The sequence below is a fragment of the Malaya genurostris genome, chromosome 1 (assembly GCF_030247185.1).
Source record: "Malaya genurostris strain Urasoe2022 chromosome 1, Malgen_1.1, whole genome shotgun sequence".
NCBI lineage: Eukaryota > Metazoa > Arthropoda > Insecta > Diptera > Culicidae > Malaya > Malaya genurostris.
Window position 1 is genome coordinate 79,059,153 of NC_080570.1, and position 13,216 is coordinate 79,072,368.

The 13,216-nt window shown below is 37.7% G+C and overlaps 1 protein-coding gene across 1 annotated transcript in view; it reads right to left on the reverse strand.

The window, feature by feature from the left end:
- LOC131440568 (probable serine/threonine-protein kinase pXi) overlaps positions 1-13,216 on the reverse strand; it is a 49,598-nt gene that overhangs the window by 8,133 nt on the left and 28,249 nt on the right. Inside the window, exons 4-5 of the mRNA XM_058611965.1 lie at positions 5,429-5,883; positions 4,232-5,365 (exon numbers count right to left, since the gene is read on the reverse strand). Coding sequence (XP_058467948.1) covers positions 4,232-5,365; positions 5,429-5,883 — 1,589 coding nt within the window. The remainder of the gene's footprint in view (positions 1-4,231; positions 5,366-5,428; positions 5,884-13,216) is intronic.

Consider the following 13,216-nt stretch of genomic DNA (forward strand, 5'->3'; position numbering starts at 1 on the left):
CGGTCGCTTATTCTCGTTTCGCGATCCGATTCTATACAGGCAGTTGATAATTGCGATAAAATCATTTTACTGTTGCCGCTTATTCTAACTATGTGCATATAATCTTTGTATAAGTTGTGTCTATGAAAATGTATGTGAAAGCTCTACACAAGGGTTTTGAAATATTGCAACCTAGTATGAGAATCATCAAGTCGAATCATCGATTCGATTTTCTGCGATAATTGTCAACTTGCGATTCTCTCTTGGTAAATTCAACACAGCGGCGATCATTATCAGACTGCAATTTTTTTTAAGGGCCGAGAAATACTCAGAGTATGAAGTGGAGCGAAGGAATGTAGAAAAATTCTCTCGTGGTTCATGCATTGAGAGACTCGAGTTCTTGTAGCATCTTCTACCGGATTGAAAATGTTGTATACAATATAGATAGCAATATAGCAGCTTCTGTGAAATTTTCGGCAATCACCAACACTGCCGATAAACACAACACTACTCGTTCTCTCGTTCGATCCATTCATACTCGAGACAGTTTACCTCGGACGATCAGGACGGCAGTCTAGAAATATTCGCCCCCTGAAAATATCTATACTAATGGAGAAAACATCAAGATTAAAATTACGAAAAACGGCTCCTTACCTATAGCTAGAGAGCTTGTTAAGAATCAAGGCAACAGACAAGCAAAGTCCCTTAAAACACACCTTAATCCAAATCACGATGAGTAGGACCGAACGAAAAATCTTTGAAAAAGCTTCGATCGCAAACCAAAGTATTTAAATAAGACTAACAGAACTGAACTCCCAACACTTACATATGCATATTGCATGCATATTTCGGTAATAATTCTTTTTTTTCGCTACTGTGACGATTGATCCGTGATACTATTGTATCAAATACATGGATTACATTATAAACTTTTCATCTGGAATGAAATATTGCATTTTTGTCATTCGTTTAAATATAAAATATGTTACGCAACAAACAAGATGGGACCCAAATGCGAGTATTTTTGATAACGAACCAAAATATTCTCGCATACCGGTCCCATCTTAGCATGATGTACACAGTCTTTTAAGAGCTGTAAACAGTTTCTTAAGTGCGTATTAAAAATCGTGTTGCGTGTTGAAACAGTGCGTATTAGAAATGTCAACATCGTCGTTAAAAATCAACGGATTTCAAAAAACTATGGCTTGTTTGATAGATAGGTATTACAGCAAGATATTTAAATTTTGGTATCTATTTTTTTAAGGTCAATTGAGACAAATATTGTCGAAAAACTGCAAATTTTAGCAAAAAACTTTGCATAACTCAAAAAGTAAACAATGGATCAAATAACGAAAACAATATTGACAAAAAGACCTTCATTTTGCAACCAGTCTCATCAAAATAGGTCCAGCCATCTCTAGCAGTGATACTTTTTTTATCAATCCACATGTTTTCTGCATCAATAAAAGAAAATGTGGAACCGTGCTAAAACCAAATCGAGCCAAAATGCTGTGCTGTATTTATTATTTCAACCACTCAAAAATTGTTGTTAGAAAATTGTGTCTAATTTTGATTCGAAGCATCATTTCAACGTGTCTTGTTTAAAGCCTACTATTGGGATATGTTAAATTGTTACAATCTACGACTCAGTTGATTGGTATTACGATAAGGTATTTCTTTGATTTGATTATAGAGGTTTCTACCTTAAGGTAGCGCTTCGCCGTGGTCAGGTCGAAGCGCGACAACTCACTGCTTCCTCTTGCTTTGTCGCCGAAATTTCACCCTAAATTGCAAATTTCTCCAATACTAACCCGATTCAAGAAAAATCAAAAACATACAATTGTAGGTAAATGATTTTACTATGCATTTGGCGAAAAATATCAGTTAGAAAGCTTTTCTTTTGCGAGATTTCGTGCGAGTTTTGTTAAAAATTTTGTATTATTTATTCCTTTTCTCGCTATAAACAACTCGCATACGTAGGGATGTGCTACGTTTTTAACAAAGCGTCAAAGCTAGTAACGATGAAAACCATTACTGATTTCTCGTTCTATTGAAACATGAATAGTAATTATTTTACAAAGTAGTAACACTTACTTACATTTTCTACTCATCTATATTTAACGTTTACGCAGAGAGAACGGAAAACGAAAACAAAAGAAATGTTGTTAGCGTCTACCACATGTGGCATTTTGCACACCCCAATGCATGCGTTGACATTGTGTGCGTGCGAAAGAATAAGGAAAAACTCATTTATTTTTATAACTCGCACGAAATCTTTCGATAAAAACGTTTATCAGGCACAATTTATATACGAATCGATAGAAAAAATAATTATCTAGAATCGTATGTTCTTGGAATTTCCGTTTTCTTTCCCGTTTTCTCACAATTTTGGGTAAAGTGCGTGAAACCCCGAGATAGGCAGCGAACTCCCGTGACCACGGCGAAGCGCTACCTTAAGGTCATTTGCCTCTTCGGACCAGAACAACCTAGCCTATGTGCGGGATTGGGAGGGCTGCATCGACTTGCCCATCATCAAAGACATCATATTAACAAGATATCCAGCTCTCACATTTCCCGAACAAATCTTTGGCAACATCCTTTTTTGCGACCATGGCGCCCTCAGGCGAGTCCGCATCGAATCACGTACATAGAAGTAGGGGAGAGAAATGTCAAATTCGTACGCGCCAAAATAGCAGCACTGCGCACCCATACAATTGACATGACATGTTGAATGAGACGCCGTGCGATGGCGTTGCTGAACTGAAGATTGAGATCGCTCCAAGCTGACAGGGTCTGCCATCATGCTATACCCGTCCCCCGCGATAAGATATCTAAATTTGGAACAATTCTTAGTTTTCAAGATCAATTGTGAAAGATATTGTAAAAACGTGCTTAATACAATAGTAGTGAGATGCTTAATACACCTAGTAGTGAGATGATACCTTTTTTATCATTCGCATGCGTTTTTTGCATGAATATTCTTCGGTGTTTTAGTTCTCATGACATTATTTAAATGACCCTCGTTTCAAGCGGCAATTTAAAATTCTATTCACTCATTACCTTGTAATGTCGAAACTGCAAATCGGATCGAAATTAAATCTATAAGTGTAATAATCGATTGAACATTTCATGATATATCGAAGTAAGTTCCACTTTAGAGTTTTTCGTTCTAGAACCGGTATTTAGGAACCCGAAAACGATTCGTATGGCCATAAACTAATATGACGAATAAATTGCAATAGCTTTGAGTTCAACTTTGAAGCTTCTACTAATCAAATTTGATCTCTTTTGCAGTATTCAGTTGGTTATATGATCACCGAATCGTGTACTCTTTATTACCCCTTGGAACCGCAAATGGCGTGGACAACAGCGCCCGAAACATCCACACATAGTAGTTTAGTTGCTTGTTGAAAGTAGCTCTCTCTTAGATTCATTGTAGTATGCTTGACGCTTTCTCAGACATTCGACACTTTTACTTAGATCCAAACTAATGATCCACTCACCCATCAATCATCACTCATATTTTACTACGCAAAACATATACTTATTTCCTCTTCTAAAATTATAGATTAAGTACACCATCAAGCCATATTTAGTAAGTAAGTATAATTTCTATTGAATAAAGGCGCTGATATCATGACAAGGTCACAATTTCAATCAAAAATTCTTCTGAAGGTATTTAGGCTTTAGAATTAACCTCTGAAGCGCAAACAAAAAACGAGTTTTGGTGTAATTTGGACCGCTGTGCACTGCAATAGAGGGAAAAGTAGCTTGCACAAATAAATCTCGTTGAAAAATGAACGAATTTTAACAATGTATGGCTTATTTGATAGCTTTTACCGTGTAGAATTCAAATTTCATAACACATTTTCTTTAAAGGTCAATTGTGACAGATATTGTAAAAAACTGCATTTTTTACATAAAAGATTGTATAGATCGGAAAGTAATCATAAAATCTAAAAACAAAAACAATAGCGTAGCAGTAGACCTTTCGTTTGCAACTTTTATATATAAACAAAAAAAGCTGTCCATAGAGATCGGAATATTTTACAAATATACTAATTTTTTAAATCCTGGTACAAAATAATTTTTATGTTACTTTCTCATAGAACCTAAATGAAATACGAAAAGTAGTACTTTTTACCCTGTTCCCTAGTGCACATCTATATACGGTCTTATATACTCTTGTTGGTGAGTTTTTAAATATATTTCAACAATACGTAATAGTAATAGCTAATAGGTGACTACTTACCGAGTGTGACTGTTATTTACATATCCATTAGTATGGCGGTAGGATGATACATCGTTGAGCTCATCGTCTTCATCGTTGAAGCAGTTGTTTCGACGACTTCTCCAAGATTGCTGCTGGGGATGCTGCGAACGGATATCAATATTACCCGTATCGATATTGCTCTTCGGCTGGCGATAGAATGACGGTTTTCCACCACCAATTCCATTACTACCATTTATTCCACTACGATAATAATTACCATTGTTTTGATAATTGTGATTGTTGTAGTAGTTATGATACGAGCTGAAATTACGATACTGCTGCTGTTGATAATAACGGGCTTTAGCGGAATTATTGTAGCTTGGACCTAGAATGGACGAAGGATGCTTGAATCTGTTCGTATCATCAACGCCGCGGTATCGCCAATTTTTTTCCGGTGGAACAGTCATCGAACTGGAATTGATAGTCGCAGGAGTGCTACTTTTCTCCTTGATTACTTCCAGCGGTTTTTGATGTGCTATGGTAGTAGATTTGTTTTCTTTGTCATCACAACCAGTATTAGTGTTAACTGTTTGGGCAGAAGGAAGTGCTGATGAAGAAAGCCCTCCAACAGTTAAACTGGCATTAGTGACAATAAGAGTTGGCGTCGGCTCTGATGATAGTGTAGATGGCGAGGACGATTTTTTTGTAGCAATGTAAACAGTATCTGCTTCGCAGCGTCGATCATCTGTAGATGATGATGATGATACAGATGATGGCGATGTGGATGGTGATGGTGTTGTAGAACCAGTGTCTTCATCCGCATCGTATCTTTTCACTATTTGTACCTCGACCATACCCGACCGTGCAGGCGGAGATGGACAGTCTTGTGGCTCGGTGCGCACCACGTCCAATAAACCTTTCTCCTCATGCACTTCAACTACGTTATCATCTTGAGAACCAATCGTAGATGATAATGCAGTTGCTGATAGGTCACAATTGGCAATTTTCGATGGAACGACGACTTCATGCTGTTGTTGTACTACTGATGGTTGGTAAATGTTAGGGCGTTCCTTGTTCATGTAGTCGTAGCGCATCGAAAAATGCTGCAATATGACACGTTTCACAGCCATCGCGGATTCTGCAAAATGCGATAGTTCTCGTGCCGATTGGTTGCTGTAATAAATAAGTATATATTTAATACTGATTAACATTATTTTACGGAGATATTGAAATTACCGCCGGATAATACCCGGTGTTTTCAGCACTCGTCGGCGTTGTTTCTCTTTGATTACATCGGAATTTACACCATCGATGCAGTCGCCCTCGTCGGTGATTTTAATCCATGGATGGCACAGCACCGCAGCCGCACTGAGTCGTTTTGGTGCTTCCTTGACCAACAGTCCACGTATCAAGTCTTTAGCCTCTTCACTCACGTCTACCCAATCGTTTTCTGGGAAGCTAAATCGACCTTCCTGAATCGACTCAAACAGCAGCTCTTGACAGGTACGACAGTTTTCGCCTCGATTCCAGCCGCAATCTTGTTCACAGTTACCGGAAAAGGGTGGATAACCGCACAGTAAAATATAAGCAATCACGCCCAGTGACCATAAATCGCAACGCTTGTCGTAATAGTTCGATTCACCGACGAACAAATCCACTACTTCCGGTGCCATAAATTCTGCGCTTCCGACCTGAAACAAATATGAACACAATTGTAATATACAGATCCGGATCAAATTTAACACTCCGAATACCAAGGGGGTAAAAAGTTACGTGGACTACCAAGGGTACCATAAATTTTGATTGACTATATCTTAGCCATTTTTGGATCGATTTCAAAACTTTTTTCACCTTTAGAAAGATTAATTCATATGAAATAAAATCCATTTGAAACGATGGAAAACCGAATATGCTATTCAAAGTTATTATAAAAAGTTCCAAGTAAAGTCTGTTAAAAAAGTGGGAACGCTTACTTTGGCTGGCCATATCTCAGCTGTTAGAAGTCCGATTTTAAAAATTTGTTTGTCATTAGACAGATATATCTATCATAACATAAATGGAACCGAAAATTGTTCGATTGCATTTTGTTAATGAAAGTTATGATCAAAAAGTTCAAGTAACTTCATATTTTCGACATATCTTTAAATTCGAAGCGACGACATATGCATTTTTATATACCAATAGATTGCATTTAATATCAGCCAATGTTGCATATATTCTTCGTGTAACTAATTCGTTCGCCCTTCCTCACTGTGAATGTCCTGTCTATATTCATGCTTGTCTCGAACAACTCACCCGGGTTGGTGGTTCAATGCATAGGGCGCTGGTCTTACAAGCCAGTTGTCGTATGTTCGAGCCCCGACCTGGAAGGATTCTTAGTGTCAGTAGGATCCATAGTACTAGCCATGCAATGATTCTGTACACTAAAAATCGGCTGCGAAGTCTGTTTAAACAGAAAGGCCAAATTCCACAAAAGGAATGTAATGCCAGGTCTTTGCTTTGCTCGAACAACGTGAACGGGTGAAAATGAATAAGCAATAATCGTAGAGAACCCGAATCTACTAATGTATTCTTCGCTGCTAGTATACATCGTATATGTTCGTTTTATACATTCGTTTGTCATTCGTTCATTTACTTTACTGCTCGAATTGGTTCGAATAGCGTCACTGCGATGATCGTTGGATTCGACGGACCATCGCGAATTAGGTTTTAACGATGATCGTGCCATATTCGCTTTAAGTCATTCGGGGTATGTATGAATAACAACTGCAAGGAATAGATAGAATCCGAATATCAGAGCGATTATCGAACAAATGCGAAGGAAAGCGAACGAGGATCGTTGGCGTTCGTTGCATTTTTGATATTCGAAAAAAAAATTCGATATTTTCACAGAAATTTTAGACTATTATTATAAGTATTCGAAGAATGCATAATACAGCTAAACATTTTTGTACACCAATCGATTGAATTTGATACCAGCTATAATGTAAGAGAAAAAATAGTTTCAAATTTACTAAAGAAAATCCTAAAATTAGATATTTCACAGAAATTTTAAAATTAAAATAAAATTAAACCTGTTTGACAACCATAGATGTTTGTTTTACATTTTCCAATATATTAAATACGAAAACATCCAAAAAAATGTAGATTTTTTGAGATTTTGATGTAAATATAAGATTTTACTCCTAAAATTTTACACGTTGCTAAGTTCATTGAGTTGATAAGAAAAATTTCTGGAAATTCACGTAAGTGCCTACAACTTCTTCAATTTTAAAAATTTCTGTGAAAATATCGATTTTTTTTGAGATTTTTGGTACATTTCAAGTATAAAATTTTTGAACTTTTAGCTGAAAGTAAATTTAGTCGGTTGGTACACGAACATTCTTGAATGCGTGCTTAGCTAAGTCACAAAAAACTAAGATTCAAAAATAAAATTTCTGCAAAAATACAAAATTTCTTGAGATTTTTAGTAAATATGATAAAATTTCCTGTTAAAAATTTTATTGAAGCAATATTTAATCGATTGGTGATCAACAGTGCCTAAATGTTCGATATGAATTTCATGCTAAGTGTCAAACAGGTTTAATTTTATTTTAATTTCAAAATTTCTATGGAATATCTAATTTTTTAAGACAATTTCAGTAAAGTTGAAATTGATTTCTTACAAAACATATAGCTGATGTCAAGTGCAATCTATTGGTATATGCAAATGCATATGACGACATTTGAATTTAAAGATATGTCGAAAATACGAAGTTTTCGATAATTTATGCTTAGACTTTTGGTTACGTTTTTGATCATAACTTTCATTAACAAAGTGTAATTGAAAAAATCTCTGTTTCATTTATGTTGTGATAAACGTATCTGTCTAATAATACACATTTTCAAAATCGGACTTCTAACAGCTGATATATGGCTAGCCAAAGTAAGCGTTCCCACTTTTTTTTTCAACAGAATTTAGTTGGAACTTTTTATAATAACTTTGAATAGAATATTTGGTTTTCCATCGTTTCAAATGGATTTTATTTCGAATGAATTTATCTTTCTAATGGTAAAAAAAGTTTTCAAATCGATCAGGTACAATTAACGTTCCCACTTTTTTACCCCCTTGGTATTCGGAGTGTTAATAGCAATCGACGAGATCAAAAAACGATCATTGTGGTGCGCACAAAATATCACAGTTTATGGATATATTATCTCTGAGAAATCGAGAAATTGGTGTGAATTTCATGCCGATGTATATTGTTTTCAAAACTGTAAATCAAGGATTAATTGACTGAAGTGAGTTTATTTTTATTAAATATCACATATTACAGCTTTAGCTTAATTATTGAATTTAATGAATGAAATACGGAACGACTAGAATAAGATGTTGATTGCATTACGCTCCAAACATCCGGGGTTTGGAGAGGCCGGTAGGGCTTGGCTGAGCTCTGTTTTATGTTTGATTTTCATCCTACCGGCCCTTATTACCAGTGTCAAGTGGAAATTAAATGGAGTGAACGTATCCCAATTGAGTTTCACACGATGACATCAAACGAACGGTAAATGCAATCCATCTTTGACATTTATTGGTACCATGGAATACTGTGGAATGGGATAGAATATTGTAGAATAGAATAAAATAATACAGAATGAACAAATGAGCAAACCACTGATAGCTGTCAAACGATGTTCATCCAGTTCATTTTGTAAGGTTGTGTCGTTTTCATGTGAAACCTGATGGGTGAGATGATCTGTGAGGAAAGTGTAAGAGGAAGTGTATGCAAGAACGGTAATAAAGGCCACCGTTTTAGCTCAGGACTAACGATCGACCAATAGTAAAGATAAAAGTAGGATAACGGTACCCTTATTTATCTCAGCTCCATATTTCACACAACATTTCACTTCAGCTTCGTATTTCAAACAACAACTAAACATCGCTACCAGTCAATACCGCCGTTACAATATGCTCCTATATCGGCGCTATATAAGACATACTGGACTCAATCTCCGTCGAAACCCTAAACTTTTTTGGTCTTTTGTGAACTCAAAAAGAAGAGAGACTGGTCTTCTTGTTCTTGTTTTTTGGAAATCAAACAGCCTGCAACGAGAAGGAAAAGTGTCATTTATTTGCGCATCACTTCAAGAATGCATTTCATGACAATTCAGCAACACAGATTCAAATAGACGAGGCAACTGCTGGTGCACCACGTGATATATTTAATTTCCATATTCCTCTCATAACTGAGCAAATGGTTGAGACAGCAATGCGAAAATTAAAGCTGTCGTTCGCTACTGGTCCTGATGGCATTCCTTCATCTGTATTGAAGCGTTGCGCAGGAGCACTCAGTTATCCAATACCAAATTGTTTAATCTTTCAACTTTACAAAGCGAGTTTCCTTCACGATGGAAATTCTCCTATATGTTTCCGGTTCACGAAAAGGACGATAAACGTGACATTTCCAACTATCGCGGTATTACGTCTTTGTGTGCATGTTCGAAGCTATTCGAAATTATCGTGAACAATGTTTTTTTTCCAGTTAGGTTTTTTACAGTTACTGCTAACCCCAATCAATTGAACACATTTTGACAGTTCAGCAGTTCTGTTTGTAAACATATTTTTTTGTTTGTTTGTTAACAAATTTGATGAGGCCATTTACGGTCCATATCGCCCAAATAGAGTTTTAAAACATTTGTTCACGATTGGATACGGTTTGTTTTCGAGATTTATTAAATAAAAGTCACTAGTGGGAAAGTGTAAAGATGTAAAGTTCGAGATGTGTTCTTCGATTTTTGTTTAAGCTTGTTTGTAAACAGTACCGCTGAACTGTCAAGGATGAATTCTTTTTCATTTGTGACGTCACGATAAAAAATCTAGTAGCAGAACCTACATAGATAATGAACAGCACGGGTTTTACCCGAAACGATCGGTTACATCGAATCTTATGATATTCACCTCAAAATGTGTGCAGACCATGGACTCTGGATGGCAAATCGATGCAGCGTATATGGATCTTAAAGCGGCATTTGATCGAGTAGATCATAAAATACTCTTGTCCATGCTTCAACTACTAGGTGTCTCAACGATAAGTGTGCAGTGGTTTAGATCGTATCTGACAAACCGTTCTGTACGGGTAAAAAAATCGGTTCTTCAACATCTGAAGTTTTCTCGAATTTTTCTGGAGTTCCACAAGGCAGCAATCTTGGTCCGTTACTGTTTTCGCTTTTCATGAACGATGTTTCACAGCTGTTACCACCGGAATCCAGATTATTTTATGCAGACGATGCAAAAATTTTGAAGGTTATCAAGCGTCTCGCGGACTGTCTTGAACTATAACATATGATACAAAAGTTCGTAGATTGGTGTTCAAAAAATTGTTTGTGTCTGAGTATCGAGAAATGCTGCGTCATATCTTTCCACCGGAAAACTGATCCTATTTTGTATGGCTATGAAATCTCAGATAGGTCCATGACACGAGAGGAATGTATTAAGAACCTTGGTGTCACTCTAGATCGTGAAATTACCTTTAGACTGCACTATGACGATATGTTGGCCAAAGCAAACCGTCAACATGGTTTCATCTTCAAGGTAGCCAAAGAGTTTCGAGACCCACTTTGTTTAAGATCATAGTACTGTTCACTTGTACGTTCCATACTAGAGTCAAACGCTGTGATTTGGTGCCCCTACCATGCTTACTGGAACGCTAGGATTGAGACTGTTCAACATAAATTTGTGAGGTACGCTCTGCGCCTGTTACCGTGGCGTGACCCTATGAACCTACCATCATACGAAGATCGCTGCCGTTTGTTGAATCTCGAGCCATTGGAGGTACGACGCATAACTGCTCAAGCGACTTTCGCTGCCAAATTACTTTTGGGCGACATAGATAGTCCAATGTTATTCATGCACCTAAACCTCTACGCACCTGAAAGATCACTTCGCCAGCGGAACATCCTGTCTCTTGAACCACGAAATAGAATGTATGGACAACATGAGCCTTTTCGGACAGTATGTATGAGGTTCAACGAATTCTCTCAACAAATCGATTTTAATGTGTAGTGAATAGTGATAGTTTGGTTTAGTTTTTAATTTTTAATTGACTGCTTTTATTCCTTAAGACAACATATGTCAGATGAAGTTATACAAATATAGAATTAGTCATCTTATATACGAAAACCATTAGAGAGTGAGATCTGTTGTCTCTGTTCGATAGATTGATAGCGAATTACGCGATAAAAATTCTTGGCTTTTGGAATAGGCTCATATCTCCTCTGTATATTTTTTTATTTAAAAATTCCTTAATTTAAGCTTTACTTTAAGCAGATATATCATGTTTAGTTTAGGTTGGTAAACGACTGGACAACGCACAATTCAGGCCCCAATGTGGTTCTTAGCCTCTTGTCCAGTAACTCCTATCCCTACCTCCCGCGGTGCCGGTTGGGGTACGAATAAAGATCGGGTAACCAACCCCGGTGGGACCTTGGTCGTATGCTGACAGGGAGGGGGGGGGGTCTGGGGGGCTTGCTTTCTCTTTACAGAGAACGAACCTACCCGAACGTCTGTTCACCATGTTGGGGCAGCTCGAAACAGCGTCTGTTCTCCATGTATCAATGTGGGTGTTAGTTTGGCAACTCGATCCACGAAGACGCGACAACCATCAAAGAAATGAAACACCGTGATTCCAGTTCATTCTCATACACATACCATTGTAATCGATCTGAATAAAAGTTAGTTATAAGTTTGACTGCTCCGAGAGCACACGCAATTTTTTGATTTTGTAACGATACAGTCCATTGCATCCGAACAGCACATTTTTTGGTCCTTCGAACCGGATCGATCCTGTTACGGAGTTCTGACCAACTTTCTCGCGGAAATGTTGGAATTCTAGTGATTTTATTCGAAACCGAACACCGACTGGTGTACTCGTTATCGCGGAAACGTCAGTGCGAAGTGACGCCATTGCGTGAAGAAGCTAACTGCGGGAAGCATTCGAATACGACGCCATTTTGAAATCGGACCACCGACGGTTCGACATATAGAAAATAAGCTTGCCTTCATACATGGTGATTGCAAAGAAGAAGCCCTGAGGGCGCAATCCGGAAAATTGATGTGATTGTGCCTGAGTAATCATTTGTTGCTGACATCACCGATTGTGGTTGAATTCGGAAAGTCTAACATAGTTTAGATTTATCACTAATTGATCGACGTTGAATACGGGAACAACGCGTTTGTGTTACCGGTTCTATTGTTCAGTGATCGATTTCGTACTAGACAGTGTGCATTTGTGAATTTACTCGGCTACCGGCTTAGTTGTAGTTGTAAACACGATATGAATACTGGTTCTACATTGTAGTTGTGATTAACGCGTTACTTGAAATGAAACAAGTAAATTCGTTGTGCTCGTAATAATTTCGTGAAGGAGCCGCGAATCGGATTAGTAAATGTTGAATGTCGATCGAAACGCCAATGCCGAGGGCTAAAAAAGGTGATCCACGAAAGTTGGAATTACCAGAAAAGGACGAAGAAGAAAATCAAACCCCATCAGTGAGTGCTCAAAAAGTGAAGAAAAAAGCCAAAGAAGAAATGAAAAAAGCAATGGCAGCCATAAAGGTGATGAACAGCCGAATGGATTCCGTGCGAAACAAATTGATGAGAGTGCGATCGAGTTTGGAATCTAGCCAGGACGTTCCAAACCCGAATCTGAAGTGTAAACAGTTCTTACAGCTTCAGCTAAAAACCATCGAGAGTGCCTTTGCGGAATACGACCAGCTTCAACAGAGAGTTTTTGAAGCGGACGTTGGAGACGAGGTACGAGAGGAGGCTGAGGAAGCATATGTTAGGTTTGAGCAGCAATACGGTGAGTTATTCATCTATATTTCTAAATTGATCGATGATAACATTAAGATGGAGGAAGATGCTGCTCGCACCATCCAGCCGCTACAAAGTATGCAGAATAGGACGTCCGAATTTGCGCTACACCTACCACCGTTGAAGGTTCCGTTACCCACGTTTGATGGGACGTATGAGAATTGGTTCGCCTT